The 24,586-nt window shown below is 39.5% G+C and overlaps 1 protein-coding gene across 5 annotated transcripts in view; it reads left to right on the top strand.

Annotated features, from left to right (window-relative positions):
- The window catches only part of TCF7 (transcription factor 7), a 124,436-nt gene extending 100,299 nt beyond the window's left edge, over positions 1-24,137 (top strand). For 2 of the 5 annotated variants that reach the window (XM_074213556.1, XM_074213555.1), the window contains exons 6-12: positions 2,536-2,625; positions 3,983-4,096; positions 5,413-5,575; positions 6,129-6,236; positions 7,654-7,702; positions 9,620-9,715; positions 20,835-21,014. In XM_074213556.1, the coding sequence (XP_074069657.1) occupies positions 2,536-2,625; positions 3,983-4,096; positions 5,413-5,575; positions 6,129-6,236; positions 7,654-7,702; positions 9,620-9,715; positions 20,835-20,920 (706 nt within the window). In that variant the 3' untranslated portion in view covers positions 20,921-21,014. Of the gene's footprint in view, positions 1-2,535; positions 2,626-3,982; positions 4,097-5,412; positions 5,576-6,128; positions 6,237-7,653; positions 7,703-9,619; positions 9,716-14,388; positions 14,462-20,834 lie in introns of all 5 variants that reach the window. The other 3 variants (XM_074213559.1, XM_074213557.1, XM_074213558.1) reach the window with 3 other exon arrangements.
- The last annotated feature ends 449 nt before the right edge of the window (positions 24,138-24,586 follow it).

Here is a 24,586-nt window from a genome sequence, read left to right as displayed (position 1 = left end):
ACCCAGGTACTTCTGACTCCAAGGTCAGTGCTTTATCCACTATGCCAACTAGCCACCCCCCAACTCTTTTTCTTTTTACCCTTCTTCACTCTCCAGATATAATAGGGAGAAGAGCTTCAAAAAGATTTGAAGTCAGGACCTGTGTTTAAATCCCAGCAGTTAGGACTTCAGGATATATGACCTTGAGAAAGTCAAAAGTTTAACCTTCTGTAAAAAAGCTGGTGGATTAAATTATCTTTAAGATCTCTAACATTTTAAAACCACATGATCTTATATCCCAACTATGTCTTTCTCCTCCCTACTACAGCTTCTGTCAGGAAGGAAAAATCATTCCTGGAAAAAGCAGACACAGAGATGTAAACTAATTGGAGGAACTGGGGATGCATATTTGAATGGAGTATGCTGATGGCCCAATTGAGTCTCTGTAGGCTTTCAAGGATTGTAGCAGATGTATTTTGGACAGGGGTCCTATGGCTACTCATGTCATTTGATATTGAGAGAAGAGATAACTGTTTCAAGGTTTCCAGAGAATAAGAAAAGGCTTTACCATTGTTCATAGAGCCTCTCTATACCCTCTCCCACTGGAGCAGTCCTTGGGACCAGTGGGAGAGGATTGAGAGCTCTTGGCTAGAAAGAAAAGAAGTTAGTCCTCCCTAAGGCCATGCAATGAGAAAAACCATTGTGCTTAGAATCCTAGCCCTTAGGATTAGGAATCCTAGTTCTCTCCTCACCATCTGAGTCTTGATGGGGCAAAACTTGATCTTTAAACTGTTTCTTCCAAATCTTTATCTTTAGTAGGCTCTCTGGATAGCCCGCCCCTATGCTCTAGCACATTTGCTACTCGGGGAAAACAAAGGAAAGTTTCTAACTTGGAGAATGAATTTTCAAATGAATTTTCAACTGTCAACTTTGGCCTTTGCTGTCCCCTTGTGGTGAAGGAAAGCAAGAAAAAAGACTATCTCTACATAGGAATTTAGGCTTAAATCTACAATCCTTAATTTTAGTGATTTCCTTCTAAGATTACTATCCCCTCCCCCCTCCATGCCCTGTTTATCCTATCATATATATGGTTTATACATTTTTTTTTGCATCTTGTCTGCCCTCTTTAGACTTCAGTTCCCTAAGAAAAGTTTAATAAATGCTGACTATACTAGTCCTCCCAATCTACAAGGTCTGAAATTTTTTTAACCTACATTTCCAAATGTATCCTTTCTTTCCCCCTCCCCAAAATCGACATTATCTATACCCACATTCCCCTTCCTCTGCACTGGCCAATTGAATAATCCTGCTACCGAATAATGGAACTATAGGATTGTGTGTAGGTGGGGGGAGGGGAGAAGTGGAGAATTCTCCAAAACACAAAGTATTGTGGCACTGTACATTGCCTACCACAGCTCTCATATGTATTAAGTTGCCCAACCTGTCAATTCTACCTCAGCATCATCTTAACTATGTCTTCTCTTCCTCTCCACTGGTTGTGTGCATATTTATTACCTAGGTCTTCTTGCTTCATTCTCTGTTCCTTCTTCCTCCCCCCACCCCAAAAAAACCCTCAATTCTTCACATCACTGCTAGGCTTATCTTTCATTTTCAGAGATCCGGTTATGTTTCTTTTCAACTGAAAAAAATACTATCAATAGCATCTGAATTTTGCCTGCTACTCAAGATCACGATCTGGTGCCATCTTACCTTCAAGTTATTTTATAACTCCCATCCACCCAACTTTTTGCTCCAAATCATATAATCTGTCTCTAAGCAGATACCTTATGCTTTCCCACCTCCTATGGACTTTTTTTTTTTAGGTTTTTGCAAGGCAAATGGGGTTAAGTGGCTTGCCCAAGGCCACACAGCTAGGTTAATTACTAAGTGTCTGAGACTGGATTTGAACCCAGGTACTCCTGACTCCAAGGCCGGTGCTTTATCCACTACACCACCTAGCCGCCCCACTCCTATGGACTTCTGCTGATATATTGTTTCTCTGTATATTTTCCCTTCCCCCCCCCCCCTTTTGTTAAATCTTTTAAAAGCCCAAATCAAATGTTGGGAGCCTTGATTTCCCAGTTTCCAGTCTAAATTCTGTGATTCCCCAAGATCCCACGTAATACTTTTGCTGGTAACAGTATACTTAACTATCCATGTATCCTTCCTACACTGCAAGAGCAGGAACTGTCTTATCCAAATTATCTCCTACACCTAGCAAAGTGCTCAGTGTACAGAAGCACTTACTTGGAATGGAATGGAATGGAAGCATGAAGGCATGCAGAAGCTGAAAGATTAATCTCTTTAACCACAGACTGATTATAAATCCTGTTAAAGGACTAGTGTCTTAACTTCCAACTTTCCATCTAGCTCTGAAATTCTACAATGTAGAATGATTCCTGGAAAGGAATGTTTCCTTAACATTCCTTGGAAGCCCTTCCCAAATGTCTAGGCCTCCACTATCCTTACAGTTTAAGCCAGTTTCTTCTTGCCCATTCTGCCCACCCTCAGAAGAGCCAGAGCAGGGGCTGAACTAACTCTCTTCCCTGACCACAGGGCGAGCCCACCTCTCTATCCCCTCTCCCCTTCCTGTGGATATAGACAGCACTTTCCGACTGCAGTCTCCCCGGGGGCACCTTACCCTAGGTGAGTATGGGCATTGGCTCCATGTGTTCAGGGTGGCTCAGCCAGGTACCTTCGGCTTTCTCCATGTGGTGTCCCACTGATGCTGGCATATGGGCAATGGAAAGGGCCTTGCCCCATCTGTCCAATTGTCTGTCCATCTGTCTGCCTCAGAAGCAGACTTTAGCTTGCAATGTTTTGTCTGTCCAGCCTTTCTATCCATCTACCCAACTGATGAGTATTACACTCTCTCCCCTATCCCCACCACGCAGAGGAAACTGATTCAGCCAGAGACCAATCTCTTCCAGGGTCATATAAGGACATGTCTTGGAGCCTCTGGTAGATACAATAAGAAGGGAATGAATCTCAGGGGTATTCGGCCCTGAATGCCACATACTTTAGCTGTGCTATAGTGTTTAAAAAGAGGAAGACTAACCCTACTCCATCTCTTTTGAAGGGGCCTGGGAGAGGTCCCAACTTCTGCCTCCATTCATATGCACACCTCTGTGTGTACATATCAATTGTGCCTGGGAGAGGTCCCAACTTCTGCCTCCATTCATATGCACACCTCTGTGTGTACATATCAATTCTTATGTATTCTTGCTTAGCTCCTGTTTCTGCTGCATTTTGCTTTAAGTAGAAAGGAGAAGCCAAGTCTGGTGGGGAAAGGCTTAGCAGGTACCTAAGGCAGTGTCAGGAAGATTACTGGCTTCCTTCCTATGCCTCCTGCACCTCAACAATCTTGTTCCAGACCTAATTCAGCAGGAATTAAGCCTTCTCTGGACCAAGGGGTCCAAGAATCCCAATAATGATCAATACTGATTTCCATAGGTCCCAAATAACATGATTAACTTTTGGGAGGAACCAAGGAAGTAGAATTTAAAGAATCACCAAAAATGTGTTACAGAAACCTTGTCACTGACCCTCAGTCTGTAAAATGAAAAAATATTGCCTGCATGATCTACATACACCACCACCCCCCCAGGTCTGTAGTGAGGAAAATATTTTACTTACCTTAAAGCACCACATAAATAAGAGTTGTGTGAGAGACAGAGTGCTCCCAAAGTGGGTTACTGAGTAGTCTGAGAACATGGGTTCAAATGCTGGTTCTGCTAATTATCATCAGTATTTAGTGCAAATCATTTAATCTTATAAGCATTGGTTTCTTCATTTGTGCATATATGTGTTTTGGTTTTTTTTGGGGGGGGGAGTGACAAGTCTTTGCTCAATGTTGTTTGGGAATATGTGTGTGTCTCACAGCCTCTTCTCCCTAGCACTCCTTCCTTGTGCCTCCTGATTCAATGTGCCCTGGACTGAGGTCGAAGCACAGTCAGTGATCTCTCTCTCTCTCTCTCTCTCTCTCTCTCTGATCCTTCCCTAGGTTCACCCATCCATCTCTGATGCTGAGCTCAGGTATGCATACCACTGGCATCCCCCATCCAGCCATTGTGCCCCACTCAGGAAAGCAGGAGTTACAGCACTACGACCGGGGCCTGTAAGTGACCTGGGGGCAGAGATGGGGGAAGGTGTGATCCTCAATTCAGAACTGAAAGGCCTGGTTTTCAATCTCAGCTCTCACTATTTCCATACTATGTCATTTAGCAAATTTTTTTGTGCCTCTGAATAGTTTTTCGTCCATAAATAGGAATATCACCATCTACACCAACAAAAGTAGGTTTTGAAAAAAAGCACTTTGTAAACGTTTTAGGCCTACAGAAACATGTCATACTGATCCCAGACTTTGTCCCTATTTTTCCTCTTCCTGAGCCTTTGTGTCCCAGATGCTTCCAGCCTGAGTGATTAGATGGTGATCTTAGGAGCATTCCCTCACTTTACAGCAATTTTCTTTATGGATCATCTATCCCTATAGAAATTTACCTGGAAGCTCATTATTATGTCTGGCCATGTAACCAGATCTAAGGGACAAATATTAGAGACAGATTGGTCCTCAAGTCAAGGTTTATACCCAGAAAGAATGGAGATCAGGGATGTGACATGGTAGCTGTTATACCTCCACTTCACCTCCAGCCGAACTGTCAGTTTAACCTAAAGTGACTTTCATGCAGCTCCAAGGATGGGCTTACCTTGACTTGTTCTGTAATTTCAGGTCAGTTGCTGCCCCTCTCTGGGCTAGACTACAAGCATATTACCTCTTTAATATATACAAACCTGAACCAAGCAGAAATTTGCAAGAAATATGCAAATAATAAATTTGGAGCGGCAAGTTTACCTCTTTATTACTACAAACATATCACCTCTTAATTTATACAAACCTTATCCAAGACAGAAATTTGTTTTATGCAAACAGTAAATTGGGGGCTGAAAATTCCACCTTATAAAAGAACTCTTCACCTCTCAAAAGTACTCCTGTAAATAATAGCTTCTTCTCGAGTTTTCAGAAACTGATTTGCAGAAATCCTTATTACATGCAAATTTTCAACATATACCATACCTCATGAGATACAGCAGCAATAATAGCTCTACCTTAGATTTAGAGCCCTTCATATTCTTCCATTTGTCCTTGTAATATTCCCTGAAAGGAGTAGGAATAATAATTCTCATTTCATAGTAAAGAAACTAAAATCTAGAGCTAAGTCTGGAAGCCAGGTGTCTCACTGTTAATGAGTTTGTTCTTTAGGGCAGTTTGATAAAGGGAGATTGTGAAGGAAGGGGTGGATAGGAAGAGAAGAGGAATAGTTTAAATGCCATAAAGCTGTTTATCTCCCTATATGCTGTCTTTATTCAATTCTTCCTATCCATATTCCCCAACCCGCTCCGGCAAATAAAAATTCCACCCCCAACTTCTGCCAGGAAACCTCCATCAGAAGCCAAGCAGGAGAAAGAAGTTAAGAAGCCAACCATTAAAAAGCCCTTGAATGCATTCATGCTGTACATGAAGGAGATGCGGGCCAAGGTCATTGCAGAATGCACACTCAAAGAGAGCGCAGCCATTAACCAGATCCTAGGGAGAAGGGTAAGAGCCAGCACAACCCTTCAGTCAGAAGGTTTTGGGTACCTAATGGGAAAAGAGATGTAAAAGGTAAATGGGGGGATGGGAGGAGGGAAGGAAGGAGGAAACTTCAGTGTGTACTCTATTTCAGCCACCCCCACACTCCCCCAAACCTATTCCATCTTTCTTAACTGTCTCTCCCATCTCCACATGACTTTTTTAAAATTCTGTATCTGTTGTACTCTGTCCTTTATTGCTCTGTGTCTGTGTTCCTCTTCCTCCATCTACCTCCATCCCTCTTTGTCACTCTTTGTTTCATTGGTTAACCAGAGTCAGCATGACCCTGGGGGATGACCTCCCCTCTCCAAGAGGTTCACAACCAGTGGACAGCCTCTTCTCTCCCATCTTCCTTAAGGATAGATAAAGTGATGACCAGAAGTATGAAGTGATGGGGGAACTACAGAGAAGGAAAATATAAAAGGAGCCCTCCTAATGAGATGGTCTAAAGAGGGTTAGGTCTTCAGGGTGAGGTTGGTTGGTCCTGGTAATCACTGTATAGCACCATATTCCATTTCAGTGGCATGCGTTATCTCGAGAGGAGCAGGCCAAGTATTACGAATTGGCCCGAAAGGAACGACAACTCCACATGCAGCTCTATCCTGGCTGGTCAGCCCGAGACAATTATGTGAGTGTTGGACTGCAGGAGACCTTGTGGTAGATGTCTATGTAGAGTACACCTGAGTTCTTCCTATCTGAACAAGGTGTGATTGGTCAATTGCTCATCCCATCCTTCTCCATGCCTTCTCTCCCCCCAATAATGGATGAGAGAGGGAGGAAAAGAGGGAAAGAATAGGGATAGTAGAAAAACCAAGAGTCTAAAATACATAGAAAAGAAACACAGGCTAACCCAGAGACATTTATAACACATAATAAAGGTATAGGGCATAGGAGGAGAAATGTGATGTGGGGATGAGAAATCTGGAAAAACCACTGAGAAAAGAATGAGAGAGAGAGAGTGCCCTGTCCTGTTGCCTTCTTTAGGTATAGAGTGAGTAACATGGAACAAAAAGAAAAAATAAGTATCCACCGTAAGTACAAGCACAACAATTACAACTTTAATCTGAAGCCTGCCTGAGAATAACAGCATAGAAATGTTAAACTCTCAGAGATGTAAGTGAAGAATTTAGAAATCATCTATATTCAAACATGGAATACTGTCAAAAATCTCCAAAAATCTCCATTTCACTATCAGATAGCTCCAATGGAAATTTTCCTAATATTGAGCTATCTGATTTTGCAACATTTACTCCTATTTTTGCCTTCCAGAGACAACAGAACAAATTTAATCCCTCTTCCCCATCCCAGCCTTTACACCCAAGGTGTTCTTACATTCCTCCAACTTATCCTCCCACTGCTATTTGCTTTCTGGTCTCCTGCCATTCTAGTTTCAATGGTCCCTAGAAATGTATATAATTTTTCATATCTGATTCAGACAGTGAGATTATCAGGTCTTCAGACTAATATTCACATCAGCTATTTGTCTGACATTTGTGGACTCATGAGATGAAGTGTGTTAAGGTAACAGAAGAGCTGGTGTCCCGTTCTCAACTGATTTCCCCATCTTTAAAATGAGATTAGACTAGGAAATCTTCTAGGCTCCTTCTAATTCCAAATTCTAAGATCCTATCATCCTGTTGAGATTTTTAATATATTTTAAAAATTTCTAGTTTGTTGGTGTTTTAAATAAAATGAGAGCTATTCTGTTATAGAATGGTCTAACTTATGGAAAGAAAATGAAAACAAGAGTAGAAAAAAGTAAGTTGGGAGGGGAAAGAATGTCTCTTTTAAATTACTGGTCCTTGATGCATATCCTGTTCTAGGATGCTTCACTCATCCTGAATCAAATAACTTTATTAAGGTTCAGTGATACAAAATGCATTAGTCATTGTTCTCTTTGATCATTAGTGCTATAATAACTAGACCTAGGAAAGATTTAGGGAGAGGGGATATGGCTATTAGGAGAGCTATGTTCCTGATTTCACTAGGACTGGCCCCAATCCTTAGCATTCAAGTTTTAAGAATTTGTCCTCTCTCCCTCGCAGGGGAAGAAGAAGAGGAGATCAAGAGAAAAGCATCAAGAATCAAACACAGGTGAGCATGCTCTCAGGTGGCAAACATGACTGGGGGTGAGGGATGCTGAACAGAGAATGGAGAAAGGCGTCCCAAAAGAGGGAGAGAGAGCCTTAAATTCCCAGAGTGCTGTGGAAGATAGATTGCGATTAGTTCCTAGTCCAAGAGGAATTAAAAACTTATTTATCCATTTTTATTTTCTGGGGATCATTCCATTACTAGGCAGCCTGAAGACAATTTACCAGTTGATAAAAACAAAACACTTCTTAAAAAAGTTTTGTGAGCTATGTATATTATGTGGAACCCCTGAATTGTACAAAGTCAAATTGTAGAGTAGTTGAAGTGCATCTTCTATCCTTCCTATCATATTGATCCTATACACACAAAATGAGATGACCAGGATAGGATCTACCTCCTGTTATGTAACACCCCTCCCTATCAATTTAACAATTTTAGGTCCTAAAGAGTGTCATCGGCACTTTAACTAGAAGCAAAGCCTGAACCTCAGAGGATAGAGAATTTCCTTCTACCAAGGAACTGATAGAATTTCAGAGTAGGGGCAGTGGAGGTTCCTTCTGACATCTCATTACCTCAGACCACATTCAACTGACTAATCCCAATGTCAGAGTTCTCAGATGGTAGAACTAAAAAGCACCTTAGCTTAGACACCATCACATCTAGTGCCTTCACTTCACAGATAACAACTAAGCTCTATATAGGGGAAAGAACTTGACCAAATTCTTGCTGAGTTAGTGGAAAACTGAAAGTATACTGTTTCACCTGCATTAAAATGGTTGTACTGGGATAAAGTTACACTGATTATCACTCTAAGTAACTAGTACCAAAGTTGATTATAATTCTGATTAAGCATAAATACCTTACAGGTTTCTTATGATAGCTGGATATGATCGTGTGAAAAATTCAAATAAGCCAGGTCTTCTTTCAGCATGAGCACCTCTAAGAAAAAACGGTCATCCTTCCTCCTGCATTGGCTGTCTCTTGGTCAACATAGAGCAAGGAGGGACACAATCATAAGGAAGTTAGTTTATTCTACCAGACCCAAAGAGTGAGTTGAGGCAAGTTAATGAGAACCTACAGGGTTTCTATTTAAGGACTCTACTATCTACAACACAGTAAAACTGGACTAAGCAGGGCTTATGCTACACCAAAGGAAATTACAATATAGTTATACAAGGAGAACTTGAAGTTGTCATACACTGGAATGGGTACCACAGGATTTCTCAACTGGGGAGACATCAGAGATCCTCTAGAGCAGATGGCAATAACTTACTTTTCTCAAGAATTACTTTAGAACTCTGGTAGACTCCAATCTCAAAATAATGTGTACATCAAGGAAAGGAGACAAACTATATTAAATATTTAATATTAACTTAATATATGTTTAGGTTCCCACACCCAAGTAAGAAATCTTGCCCTAGATACTGCTCCCAAGGAATTCAACAATTCATTCAACAATCACCTACTAAGTACTATAGCTGAGACTAAAAAGGAAGCTCTACCCTCAAGGAGCTTACATTCTGATAGATGAAAATAATTATATTTTCATGTATTAAAAAGATGTATAGCACAAAAGCTGTAAGGTAGCATCTAAAGCCAAGATAAAACTTTGCTGCAAATATTTTCCCAGCTTGAGATGATGGCAGCTTCTGTTGCACTATGGAATTAGCAGAAATATGATTAACTGTATGGCAGTTACCCTTACTCATGAGCTCCAAGAAAGAAGTAGGCTGGGCTAAGAAGACAGTCTGTCATAAGAGTTACCAAGAAGAAAGAAAGGAGGATCTGAATTCCAAAAAGTATGGGAGGCAAGGAGAATTCTGTAGTGACCTTCAGGGATGTATTAGGCTTATATTATTTCGGCTGGTGAAGAGTAATAGCTATATATACACACTAAGTTCAGGTCGGTCTTCCTCCTAGGGGAAAAGGTGAAAGGGCTGGAGGAATGCCTTTCTACACTCCAGGTTACCAGGGAGAATGAAGTGTTCCTTGAAAGCCTAGAAGAAGGGCTGCAAGGTAAAAACAAAGAAAAATAATACAGAGGCAGAGGGATATATTGACCCATTAGGAGGCTGGAGGGTAGAAGAATGCAATACAGAAAAGGAAGGGAAGAAGGTCCATTTTGAGCCTAATTAATAGGCAGATGGTTTTTCCCCCCAAAAAGGGGGAGAGAGGAATAATAGCTTCTTGTTTTCCAAAGAGCAGTGTTGTGGTACCAAGAAAGAAGTCACCCAAGTTATTGTCAGAACAAGAATGGTAGTTTCCTGCTGAGGAGTCACAGAGGCAGGTATATGTGGATAGGTACATGATATAGGGAACTTTCCAGTATTTAACTTAAGAACCATCACTAATCTATAGTATTTGGGTAGAAAAATCAATGATACCATCACCAAAGGAATTTAGAAAGCTTACTAGGAATGAGGAAATCCTGAGGAAGAAACTGAAAAAGCTTAGTGTTGGAGTAATATTTTGATCATTAGTTCTAGTGGAAGGTGGAAGCTTCTAAAGAGAAAGGCTGATTTGGGAAATTAATAGCTTGTAAAGATTATGTCTGAGAACAGAGCTTGAATTTCAGAACCATAGATAATAAGAGGCCCTTGGCCTAACAAGAGCTAGTAAAATCATATTTGCCTGGAATCTTACAAATCTAACAAAGAGGAATTTAAGTTAAACATGGAGTGGGAAGGGGGAAAACTCATATCAAGTTTTTTTTTTGGCAAGACAATGGGGTTAAGTAACTTGTTTAAGGTCATACAGCTAAGTAATTATTAAGTTTCTCAGGCTGGATTTGAATTCAGATCCTCCTGAGTACTCTATCCACCGCACCAGCTAGCTGCCCCCTATATCAAGTCTTTTTTTTTTCAGAGTGGTAGATGCAATACAGGAAAATATACATGAAACCAGCTGATGAAATTCATCACCTTAGATGTCTATATAAAACAGACAGAACAGATCCCAATTCAAAGGAGGCAAATTTGGCCCTCTTGAGATCATCACTGAAAGGGTAGTTTTAGAAAGAATATGTAAAAGTTATATAATAGATAAAAACATCAAAAATCTTACAAAGAGGGAAAATGTAGTAATAGTGATGAAGGACAATCTATATTTTTAGTGAAATTCTCTCTGTAGATATGTTATGATCTGCCTTAATGATAAATGCTATCAAAAGGAAGTGAAAAGGAAACCTATTTTAGACCTAATATTTGAATAACAAAGAAGAACTGGTTGCTGAATGTCAAAGTTCAGTATAAAGCTGGTGATGAATACAAGACAGAACAAAAAAAAGGATTCTAAAACTATACAGCAAGAGGAAGCTCAAAGAAGGAATAATAATACTTTTCATGAATGGAGGGGATGATGATAAAAGAAAGAAATCAAACTATTGTCCATTTATTTAGTCTCTGGTATTTCTGCCAAGAAGAATAATCTTCAGACTGGGAGAGAGAGAACAAAATGATCAACAAGGACTGAAACCCAAGAAAAGGGAGGGGATGGTAAGACAGACCCAGCTCCTCTTTTTCAATGAATTCATATCATAAAACTTAGACAAATTAGATCCCAGATTACAGAAAGAATTGGCAGGTGTGATCTGAGTCGATCTTATCACAAAACTGATTTTCAAAAAGGGAAGAGGAGTAGTCTATCAAATATACTCCAATGAGCTTAACATCCTCAATTTTAGGCAACATTCTAGAAATATCATTTCAAAGAGATAATCAAGAGACTATCAATGCCTGCTTTCCCATAGTTATGAAATCTTTATAAAAGGTGTTCTGAAGGTTATAAAAAGGGTAGTCTTTCAGATGATACTCGTCATCAGATTACATATCTATGATCACACAGCTACTGAAAGTTGCAAAGATAAAATTCCCATTCTTTTTGCCTGTTGACTATAAAATACCATTTGTGTTAGTACAGCAAAATGTCTACTAAAGGCTCTCATGTAACAAGAAGTCTTCCCTGTATGTTAATCACTCAAAATTTTTTTGAAAGATGAATGGAAATAACTTTTGTTTGATGGCCTCTGATTTTTTTATTATCAAGTGAGGCATAGTTCGCCACTGTTAATGGAAGATAGTGCAACATCCAGATCTAAGAGAAATTTCCCTAGATATGGCAAAATTCTCTAGATTGTCTTGAAATCAGGTCCTCTTGACTCCAGGGCCGGTTCTCTATTCACTGTTCTATCTGGCTGCCCCCTTTGAACCTATTTTTAATGATCACTTTATCCTGATTGTATCCTGGAACACTGCAGAATCTTCTAAGATCAAAAATCACTCCAGATAGTACAATGTAACCATTCACCCAAGAAAAACCAAGATGAAGAATGTCTATCATATCTATGATATGCAGCTGAAAAGCTGATCATCGATATGTATATCTTTAACAGATAATTCAAATGAATAATAAAACTGGACCTAGAACTAAATAAGAGAAGGAAAGTAAGCCAAACTGCTTTAGAGAAATTTCAGAGTGCTTCTGATGTTCCCCAATCTTCTCTGTAAAACAAAGGCTCCTCTTTTTAACATATTCCTTTGGCCATACCTTGAGGGCCCTCAAAGAAACAAAATACAATTTTCATGAAAGAATTGCTTAGAAGGAATGCAAAAGATGTCATCATGCATGTCTGACTCAAAAAGATAAGCCAGTTACTTAGCAAACTTAAAGGATAACTGATGAAAGAACCTACATGATCCACTGGTAACCACAAAATAATAGTAACACATAATTCCCTTAAAGTTTACTAAGTTTTTTTACATAACTTAGCTTATTTTAGTATCACAACATAACCACTATGATACACATAATGAAACAGGCTCCATGAGGTTAGTGCCATGGTAACACAGTTGTTAACCACTGTTAGTTTGAGGAGTGGGATTTGAAACTAATATATTCCATTTTTCTTCAATTTTTTTTTTTTTTAGGTTTTTGCAAGGCAAACGGGGTTAAGTGGCTTGCCCAAGGCCACACAGCTAGGTAATTATTAAGTTTCTGAGACCGCATTTGAACCCAGGTACTCCTGACTCCAGGGCCGGTGCTTTATCCACTAACGCCACCTAGCTGCCCCGAAACTATATATTCCTGCCTCTCAAGTCCAGTTATCTATTAAGCCATGGTCTTTCTACACAATGAATTTTGAGATAGGCCCATAGTGTGCTGAATGAGACTTCCTGTGAAGCTCTTATGGAGTGTCGTGGACAAGATCCATCAAAATATTACAAGCCTCAGGCAAAGCAGTTTTTGAGTATTTAGAAAAGAGAAGTGGTGATCATTAAAAAAAAGTAAATAGCTTAGCTTCATTAAAAACAGGTTCAAAGTGGGCAGCCAGGTAGAACAGTGAATAGAGAACCGGCCCTAGAGTCAAGAGGACCTGATTTCAAATTCGGCCTCAGACACTTAACCTAGCTGTGTGACCTTGGGCAAGTCACTTAACCCCATTGCTTTGCAAAAAAAAAGGTTCGAATCAGATAACTTTATTTCCTTTTTTGATATGTTACCAGTTTTCAGGGGAATTGCAAGTATACCTGGATTACAGCAAAACATTTAACGAAGTTCTTCATATGCCATCCTTGAGAATTCAGATGAATAAATCAGAAGCTAAATCTGGTAATTTACCCTGAACTTCATTAAAAGGAGCCTGATGGACAAAGATGATCCCCCTGTGCTCTTACCCTGGTCATATCAATTCTGGAGTATTTTGTTCAGTTCTAGATACTCAATTTTAGAAAGGGCATAGAAAGCGTGGGAAACATTCAGAAAAGTATGGTGAAAGAAACACTGGAAGTTAGTCATTCTTAAGAACAGTTTTTCTTATGTCAAACTGGAAATGTCCAACCAGAAGAGAAGAATTAAGGGACCCATGATAGCAGTTTTGTGAGACAATAATTAATTTGTTTTCTTGGGCCTAGGGTGCAGGATTCAGGAAGGAGAGAGAATTGTTCAAAAATAAATTTCAACTTCCTAGTAAGATCTGTCCAGAAGTGGAAAGAGCTGCTGCCTCAAAAAGTTATCCCCTTCACTTCACAGGAGGGCTTCCAATAAAAATTGAACGGCTATTTGTTAGGAACATTGTACCTAGATAACCTCTGAGGTCCATTCTGAGATTGTGTGATTCTTTCCAACCTCCTTATTTTAGAATTTAAAAACTAAGGAAAGAGAAAAAGATTTGTTCAGTTACATAATAAGTAGCAGGGTCTAAATCTGAACACTAGTCAACTGATTCCAAGTCGAATGAATGTTCTTAGCACATCATGATATATATATATATATAAGACGAGAAAGGAGAAAAGGGAAATCTCTTGTACCGAGAGCAAAACTGAGAGCTACTCAAAGAGGGTAAATCCATTGAAGTTCTACCCTCTTCTGACACGAGAAATGGTCTGAGTTTATACCCAGAGGTCATACTAGAAAATTACAGGCCTCCCCCCACTTTTTCTCTGCTGTCCTGCTTGAGGCTCTGCTTTGTCTGCAGACTAACCTCATTTTTTTCAACTCAGGTTTCCTGCTGGAGTGATACTGCTTTTGCAAATGGATGTGTGTGGTCTAAGTTTTTATATTTTGATGAGTGGCTAAAATGGATGTTTGCCTCTTCTCTCCTACTCCTTCCCACCTTTCCTCCTCCCGCCCCATTCCCCATACCTCTCTGCCTGCTCTCCAACTTGCCTCACCTCGCATGCTTGTGTGGGCAGACCCTGGCTCTCCTAAGAAATGTCGAGCTCGCTTTGGCCTCAACCAGCAGATGGACTGGTGCGGTCCATGCAGGTGGGTATCTCCTCTCCCCTCCCTTGACTATATCCCCTGAAGCTGCTTTCCAGGAAGGGGTTTGGGGAATGCATGATACCAGAGGTTACACTGCATGAGCCCTTCCCCCTCAGGGCATTCTTAGAATTAAGTAATATCCATCTTTCCCCCTCCTATTTAAAGTTTCTTCCTCTTCTTCTCCTGCTGCTCCATAATCTACCATGTGTACTACCCCATCAATACCTAAGTAAATTTAAGGAAAGCCACAGGCAACCTCATTTCCCAAAATAGAATATCTAATGAACAGAATCAAGTCTTCAAGTATATATTAAGCACTTAATAAAGACCAAATTGGGTATTCCCAAAGTCTTTATGCAGTTTTGAGTTTTATTTGCTTAAAACTGTACTAAGACTTTTGGAATATTCTTAACTAATATGTAAAGAATATTAAGTAGATACAACTTGTGTAGGGATGAGATCATTGTGGGCTAGAGTTGCTTTATGAGGAAAGTCCATGGAAGAGATGAAGCTTGAGCTGAGTCTTGAAAAGTGGATGGCAGGCATTCCATAGAGGGAGAACTGTGTGAAACAAGCATGAGGGTAAAATGTGTCCTAGACAGGAAGGAGATTGGCCAGACTGATGCAAAGAATGCATGGGATAAGGTATGAAAAGCAGCCTTGGGTTTGATTGAGGAGGATACATCAGCCTTATCAGGACAGGTGATCAAGACACTAAGGGGACAGTATATTATAAGAATTACTTTTACTACAGCTAGCTAGGTAAAAAATGAATTGGAAACTAGTTAAGAATCAAGACAAGAAAGTCATAAATCAATGCAATAGTTCAGATGAGAGGTTAAGTGATGGTCTTAGATGAGAAAGATTGAGGAGCTAAAATGCATAGGATTAGGCAACTGATTGAGGGTAGGGGTAGAGATGAAGAGAAGGAGGCCTGGATGACGAAGATGGAGCCAACAACAGATAAGAAAGGTGTGCGACTTGAAAACTTTTAGAAAGATGCAGAGTCCAATTCAAGACTTGGGGTTACCCTAAGCATTTCTTGGGTTGAGACAACCCATTTTTCCTACAATAATTTCCATCCATTCCTAACCAGAAAGAGGTTCCCTCACTGAGGCTCTCTAACCTCAGAGAAACACAAAGCATCCCCAGAATTATAAAACTGGTGGGGGTAGCTGAGTGATGGGGAGAGGATATGGTCCTTTGATTGTTACTGTATTGCTTTAAAGACCCCAAAAACTAACTCCTTCACTTTCATCTGTTCCCATTAGCTTGATCCCTAACTTCTGCTAAGGTATTCCTTACTGCCTGCAAACTTGCTTTTCTGGTCTTTTTCTCCTTACTAGTACCTTTTCAGCTCAGGCATAAAAGAAAATGGTACCACTAAGTATGGTATCAACTAAGTATGCCCAAACTAGATCTGAGCTGTAAGGCTTCACCCTGGCCTCAATCTAAAGCCCCCCTCTAAGACATGTACTGACCAACTCAATCAGAAAAACAGAAAATTATTCAAATACAGATGAAAACTTGACAATCGGTGGAACATTAAAAGTGGAAGAAAAAAGAATAAGTCAAAAAATTCAGGACTAGGTTATCCAAGAATACTACCAAGATAGATGTTTTAATGTTCCCTACTTAGAAATAGGATCCTTTAGCATGAAATAGATGCTATGTAGATTCAATGGAGGATCATAAATATAGAGCTGGAATGGACTTTGGAGACCATCTAGACTCTCTAGTTTTACAGATGAAATGAGGAACAGACACTCCAAGTGACCTGACTCTAGTCATTTGAGTAGAAACTAGAAGAGCTGAGATTCTGAGTATAAATGCAGACCTCTTTCCACTTTACCAAAATGAGTCCAAATCTGGCTGAGTTTATGAAATGAGAGATTAGAAAACTGCAACCAATAACTCAGGACTCAGAACTAACAGGAGAGCAAGAGGAGCAAAAAGAAAACAGGACCTCACCAAGATTAGAGCCAGCAATCATAGATGTCATATACTCATAGTAAATTCTTTCTTCCTTAAAACTAGATTAGGTACTAGAGATGAAAGCCCTAATCTCTTGGCCCATAGGTGGGCAACTTCATGTCTAATTTAGGTTTAAGACTACTAGACTGTACTAAAAAAAAAAAGTATGAGTTTGTGAAGAAGTGTATTCAGTAGAAAGAACAATAGATATGTAGTCAGAGGATGGATTCAAATCTTAACTCCATTGTATTGGGCAAAATACTACTCCAGTATTTAGCTTCTTTTACTGTAAATTGAGATGGTTAGACTAAGATGATCTCTGGTCACTTTTGAGCTATGAAATTCTATGACCAGGCGGCTAGGTGGCGCAGTGGATAAAGCACAGGGCCCTGGAGTCAGGAGTACCTGGGTTCAAATCCAGTCTCAGACACTTAATTACCTAGCTGTGTGGCCTTGGGCAAGCCACTTAACCCCATTTGCCTTGCAAAAACCTAAAAAAAAAAAATTCTATGATCAAGGTTCTAGAAATTCAATTCGGTTTTTATTGTGCCCAACCCACACTTAGAGGTCATCCAGTTTAACCCCTCTTCAAGTCACAGAAAAGGTAGGTCCTAGGGAAAGGAAATGGGAAAGAAGCCTTTTCTACCAGTTTCATTAGTGAATTAACTGCCCCATGTTTGACAACAGGAAGATAAATTCCCAGTATCCTTGACTAACCCACCAAGCTTTTAATGACTTCCCATGTGTTTAGGGCTAGCCTTGAATTACAATACAATACAATGTGGGGGGAGTCCTGGTGACCATTAAGGTACTGACATTAAAGAACTAGCTGTAAAGATAAGACTCATATCTAAAAAGTAACTGGATATTAAAGAATAAACTGTTAAGATGGATTGGCATAGACTAAGTGCTAGGCGGGATAAACTGAAACTGAAAAGTTTTCAGTATCAACACTTATACCAGGGAGAAAAAGTTATCTTCTTATAGAGAGGGCCAATTGTTAAACTCTGATGTTTACTTTTGACCTTTGGTGCTAGAGAAATTCAGAGGAAGAGAAACAACTAGGGGATGAACTGCTCAGGACAAACTTTGCAAAGGCAGAGAGGAGGGTATATTCCCATCATTTTTAGTGCTAAATTTCCTTGAACAAAGATGATTTCCAGGTCAAACAAGTTTAAGGACCTGCTTACTTTTAACTTCTGACAGAACATTTGTCTCAACAACCACAAAAAAATACTGGGGTGCTTGGTAAGTAATGGCGAGAAGATTAGCACAGAGCAAACATGTTCCTCTCTCTTTTGTCACCATGTCCCTTTCCTTTCCTCTCACCTACCTCCAAATCCCCCAGGCTTCAAGTTATGCAGCCAAAGGCCTTCTATCCAGCTAGGATGCCCCAAAGCCATTCAAGATGGGGGGGGGATTTTTTTTTTTAAGCATTATTTAGACTGCATCAAATCCATGCTGTAGTACAGTAGGGAAGTAAATGAGAAGAACCAGGCGAAGTTATTTTTTCTAAAGGAATTGCCTTTGGCTAAAGAAAAAAATGTTCCTTAGTCTCTCTTTGCCCTTTAGTTCTACCCCCTGTCAACTGTCAGGGTACAAAGCTCCACTCCAGTGTTCACATCCTTCAGGGCTTTAAACTTGTACACAGCACTTGTTCACAGGTACCCCACAGGGATAACCAAGCCCAATTGTACATTATTTAAACTACCTTTCCTTTCCCCTCCTGTCATCCAAATGTATAATCCAAGTCTAATAGTTCTCAGGATTCCCTGGGACTCTCCCAGAATTCCCAAGGGTTCCCAAGCTGAACTACTCTTCTAATAATGCTTATTGTCATTTTATCACCTTGTGGCTATGCTGGGACTAACATCATCCTATATCCACTTGAGAAGGTAAGGCTTTACAGCATAGGTTCATGGAACTGGGTCGAGAAGAATTTATACTGAGTTTCTACTAAGACTGACAGGAGTTCTGTACTGATAGTCCTTCCCCTATGTGAAGCAAAAGAAGTTTACTCAACACCTCCTACATGCAGGGAAATATGCTAGGTACTGATACACAAAGATAAACAGCATGGTTTTTAATCCTAAAGAGCTTTTAATATTCTACTGGGGAATTTTAACTTATCCACAAAAACACCCTAATCCAAGTTAGTAGGGAGAAATGAGGGCAAAGTAGAGATCTTTACTCTAGGAATATTTGAAAAGGGGGAATGTTACTTTCATTGGAGGTGGAGAGAGGAATATGATGAAAGGCCATATGGGAATAAGAAAAGTAAAGATAAGAAAAAAATAGGAGGCAAAAGATTGAGTTTAAGGATCAATCAGTAGTACATTTTAGCTACAATAGTTTGTGAAGGGGAGTAGTGTGAAGTGATGCAGATAAGACAGGTGGTAGCTATAAGATTATGAAGTGTTTTAAATGCTGGGTTAAGAGAAATGATCAAGGAATTATATAGTGTAGTAGACAGAAAGCTGACTGGTTGTGTGGCTCTAAATAAGCTGTTCTAAGGCAGCACTTTAACGCTATTAAGTTGATTACAGGGGGAGTAGTCTACTAGGAGAAATAAGTTCAGTCTGTAATATTTTTTAGGAAGCAATAAAAACAAGAGCTTTCTTAGCAAAAAAAAAGGGGGGGTTGGGTCAGATGTTTTGTGTTAAGAAGCTTTTGGCAGCTAATGTTGAAGGATGAAAAGGAAGAGATTGGATAATAAGAACCTATTACCACAGGCCAGGCAACAGGAGATGATGGCCCCAATTACTATATGACCAGAGAACAGGACAGATATTGGAAATGAGGTGGAAGCATAATTAACATTCACAAATAATTACAAGTTATGCTAGAGTCATAAACAAAGTGATATAGGAGCTCTTAAAAAATTCATTTCCACCTAGGAAATGCTTCATGAAACAGGTTTGAAGACTATGCAGGATTTCAACTGATAGAAATGGGAAGGATATTTATAGCAAAAAGATTAACAAAAAGGCAAAGAAAGGTGGTGCTGCCAAATTGAGGGGTGTGGTGGGTAAGAAGGGGGCAACACAATAAACAGTCCAAACCATTTGAAGCAAGAGTATTAAGTAAGGCAGCTATGTGGATAGAACACCAGCCCTAGAGTCAGGAGGACATGAGTTCAAATTTGACCTCAGACAATTGCCTAGCTAAAGAAAAGAAAAAGTATAAGAAGAGAACACTGGAGGCTTAGACTGATAACAGTGCCAAACTGTCTTGAATGGCAGACTTAAGGTATGGACAGTTTGGAATCAATGCATAATTTTAATATTATGATCAGACATGAGCATTAATTAGAAAAGTACTTTAACAAAGACAATTAAAAAAAGAAAACAGATGTGAAAGCAACTAGGGCAATATTAGGAAATGTTAAGCTTTTATAATTGTAGCAGTGAAAGAAGACAGCTCAAGTGAGAAAGGCTCGATTCAGATGCCAAAGGAAAAACTAAGATTTGGTAAGTGGCAGGGAGAAGACAAAAATATTCTTAACATTTTATAACAAAGTAACTGGGAAAAATTTGTAGCTACTGAAAAGGAATAAAAAAATCGGGAGGAAAAGTGGTTTTGGGGGAAAGATAACAACTTTGGGGTACTGAAAGAAAAAAATGGAATCCTTTATCATCGCTACAATGCTAGCACTTCTGTGATTTGAATCCCTCTTAACATTCTCCTTAACAGTCACCCTTTCCCTAACATCTGAATGAGGCAGGTAAAGTCCCCAACTTTTAGAGTAATGGCCTGCTAATGAAAGGCCTACCTTTGAATCTGTTTTATTAATGAGATGCAAAAACACTGGGTTTCAAGAGGCAGATAGTAGAATCTGTGGCATTGGTAAATGGCAGGGAGAAGACAAAAATATTCTTAACATTTTATAACAAAGTAACTGGGAAAATTTTGTAGCTACTGAAAAGGAATAAAAAAAATCAGGAGGAAAAGTGGTTTTGGGGGAAAAGATGACAACTTTGGGGTACTGAAAGAAAAAATGAAATCCTTTATCACCGCTACAATGCTAGCACTTCTGTGATTTGAATCCCTCTTAACATTCTCCTTAACAGTCACCCTTTCCCCAACATCTGAATGAGGCAGGTAAAGTCCCCAACTTTTAGAGTAATGGCCTGCTAATGAAAGGCCTACCTTTGAATCTGTTTTATTAATGAGATGCAAAAACACTGGGTTTCAAGAGGCAGATAGTAGAATCTGTGGCATTAGCTGCCACCTAATGGAAAGGACAGTTACTTGCTAATCAAGAATTAGAAGCTTCTAAGATGGCTTCTCAGCAGATGGTCCCTAGGATCTGCAGAGTTTCTGCCATGCTATAGCACACCTGTTTGAATCTGAGATGATTATCAATTCAACCAATTGCTTACAGATAACTCTTTACCCTTAGGAGGAAAAAGAAATGCATTCGGTACTTACAAGGAGAAGGAGAAGGACGCTGCGTCAGCCCCGTTTCTTCAGATGGCAGTGCTATAGACTCCCCTCCATCCCCTCTGGATTCCCTCCAATACATTCGTCCCACTTTTACCCCAGACCAGCTCACCAGTCCCACTGATTTCACACACAGACCACCGAGCTGCCCCTTCTCCCTCTCTCTCCATCTTAAGCCTACTGCTCATGGGGCTGGACTCCCAGCAAGGTGATCCTCAGCCTCAGCTTTCCAGAACAGTCAGCAGCATATAAGCATCATGGCAACAGGAATATCAGGGTTCTCCTCTTCTATTTGGCAGCTACATCAAAAGCATAGGACACTTTGCTTTCTCCACAGGTTGTCAAGAGCCAGAGTCAGAAAATCAAACAAAAACTAGCCTGGGGCACCCACGCCATTTCCTCTAGAGTGTCCAGTCTTTATACAACAGTGACACAGAGCCTGCCTAACCTGGGGGGCTCATGCAGTCAAGCTGCTGTTCAGGAGAGTGGTCAGACCTATTTCAAAATATCATCTCATAAGCCAGCCCTTTATGTCCAGCATGGATTTCAGCAAGGTGTAGTAGAAAGCACAGACTGGACTTGGATTCAGAACATTTTGGCTCTAGTCCTAGCTCCTACTATCTAATGAGCCACTGTGGCCTCAGGCAAACTGTCTGAATCTCAGTTGTCTCATTTACTAAATGGGAATAACATGTTCTACATCTTATCTACAGACATGAAAAAGTATTATAAAATGTTATAAAGTAGTATTAATTAGCCAAAATGCCAACAAGTTCTTGGTTTTTCACTTAAGTATTGACAGGTCCCATGCCTGTTTCAGATCCTTTTGTTTTAAACCACTGCTGAGCCCTGCCCCACCAACCAGGCCTCCGTATAGAGCACCCTCTGGAAAGAAGGAAAGATATCAGGTACCTCCAAGATCGCCATGCCAGCTCTGCCAGTGATTAACTGTGGAAGAGAGGTCTTCCCAGCAACAACAAAAAAATTTCGTGTTCAAATGACAGTTATTGTTTATGAATAACCAACTGTTTCAACCTGACAAGAGGCCCTGTGTAAACTCAGAGGAAACATTTATTGCTCTGCCTGCAATCCCACAAGTTGTTCTGCAGGTGGGCAGGGAAGCCTGGCCATTTCACTCAAGGGCACAGGCTGCCTTAACTGCTGAAGATGTTTTGTAGAAACCTCAGTTTCCTCAGAAACCTGCCCTGACTCAGTGAAGAACACCACAGAGCTCCCAGGGTTGCCTGACAGCCAAGATGCAGAAAAACCAGTCTGGGGTTACTTATCAGTTGTTCTTGGTCATATCATTTTCTTAAAGAATTTCTATACATTCCCTAGCTGTTTAAGACCGCTTATTAGAGACTTGATCATTACAGTCAAGTCTTGATTAAGTGAATTAGATATGGTGTTTAAAGACCCACAGATAAATCTTAAATCCCACTTAAACCTTAGCTTCAATTTCAAATTCTGATTTAGTATCCTCTTAGCTTGCAAAGTCAGCTTAAGACTTTTCTCCTTTTGGGGCTTCTTGGGTGTTTCCTAGGAAATAATGCTCCACTGGAGTGCTAAGAGATGGGATTAGATACCCCCCCAAAAAAATCAAAAATTCCCTGTATGTTATGATCTTTTTCAGATCCAGAGATTTGGAGTGCTAATAATCCACTAAAAAAAGTTTTAAAAAATACTAAGATGATCCATGCCCCTATGCAACAGGTTTACTACAGTAGCTATTATAATCAATTTCTGAGCCTGTCTAACCTTCAGCCTTGAAACTTTAACATACTTTTTTGCTTCATCTACAAAGTATATATAACTATATATACTCTGGTTCAAAAGGAATCATTCATTTTAAGGGTGGTCTATTTTTTTCTACTCTATCCAAATTCCTGTGTACTAAAGACAATTGTATTATTTTTGCTATAGCATTGCAAGAAATTAAGAAAAAAATATAGTGTACAAAATATTTTTGTATTTTTCTTATGGCATCACCAAGGAATGCAACATTTTTATGTAAGAATAAAGATACTTTTTACTAGGTTTCTATATCAAATTTTGAACCTTAGGAAGCTGTTTACAATGCGACCACTACACTTGTTTACTTATTTCCCTTTGAGCAGCTACTACATAGCTGAACTTTGTCACTTGGGGCTTCCACTAGTCTTTATTTTCCATAAAGGTATATGTAATAAAAGTTCCTAGGGCTTTGCACAAAAAAAAAAGTCCAAGGACATAACTTTTTTTCCTAAGTCAAAATGTCAACTTACTTATTCCTCTGTCCCTGCTAGGAACCTGCTCTATTGTTGGGATCAAGGTCATATGGAAAAGGCAATTTCCCACCCCCTATAAGGGGTCAGATTCTACAGATCATTTCAATAATGTTTCTTCACTCTCAACTTGCTTAGACTCTCATGCAAGGGCCCCAAACTTCTTTCCCCTCAGTCTACTCACTTCTGCCTCCAAGTGACAAATGACTTTTCCAACCAAACCTAGATTTTAAGGAACTGGAAAAAAAAAAGATACCATGAGCAGGCACCATTCCCTAGGCCACATGCAAAGAGCTAAAGCAAGAACAACTTCAAGTTCCACACACTGGAGTTTGTTTTTTTTTTTTTTTGCAGAGAATTGGGTAAGACCAGTCAGGATGCCTGGGAGACAGTGGCTGCATTCTGGGATCCAAAAGGCAGTAAAAAACAATCTCCAAGCTATTTTGATATAAACCGTCCAGCTTTATCTGAACTAATAATACTTGTGCTTGCTGTAATGTAGACAGTATTTTTTCTTATTTTTTTTCCTTTGGGGAAAAGTCATTTGATGGAAAATGAGATCATTTACAACAGTACAATAATATCCAAAGCAAAACATCTAAACCTGGTTTTATTAGCTTTCCCAGATCTTTTTTCCTAGAAACTACTAGTTATTTTATTACAAATCATTTTCATATTTCATGTTTGATTAATAGAATTTAATTCTCATAGTTTCAATTACTTTAAGTGGAAATTTTCTTCCAAAATTAAGATATTAGAATTTACTGCAAAACCAAATCATTATACCAAGTAAAACCATTCTATGTAGCAGAGATAAATATTTAGCATTTGGAACAACTGGTCCAACAATTATTCATCGTGTGTTATAATTTTTTTTTTAAAAACCCTTAACTTTGTAACATTGTTTTTATGTTTAGCTTTATAAATAAAACAATCCACAAGAAAGTTATCCACTAGGACTGGACCACTGGAGGATGTAATGCAGGGGAGGGGGAGAATTGGAAGATGGAACAGGCAATGAGGGGGTTTGAGGGGTTGAGTAAGATTAAAAAAGAAAAGATTTGAGGACTTAAAGAAACTTAAACATTGTCTATAGATTTAGAGGAAAGACTCAACAGAGATTAAAGAGACTGCAGAGAAAAGAGTGGATGATCCAGTGACTTTGGAAGGTAGTAAAAAAGAGAATATAAAAGCAGAGAGACTTTAGTGGATTCAAAGATACCATAGATTACAATTACTCCACTCTTAACCATACAGTAAAATAGTACAGGGCAAAACATACTTATTGGTAATCAGGAATACTGTGTTCTAGTCCCAGCTGTGTCATCAACCAGCTTTACAATCAGGTTTTTGTTATTTCAATGGTGTTAATTCTCTGTACCCTCATTTGGGGTTTTTGTGGCAAAGATACTGGAATGATTTGCCAATTTTTCCTCCAGTTCCTTTT

Source organism: Macrotis lagotis, chromosome 1 (assembly GCF_037893015.1).
Source record: "Macrotis lagotis isolate mMagLag1 chromosome 1, bilby.v1.9.chrom.fasta, whole genome shotgun sequence".
Classification (NCBI taxonomy): domain Eukaryota; kingdom Metazoa; phylum Chordata; class Mammalia; order Peramelemorphia; family Peramelidae; genus Macrotis; species Macrotis lagotis.
This window is presented reverse-complemented; position numbering and strand designations above follow the sequence as displayed.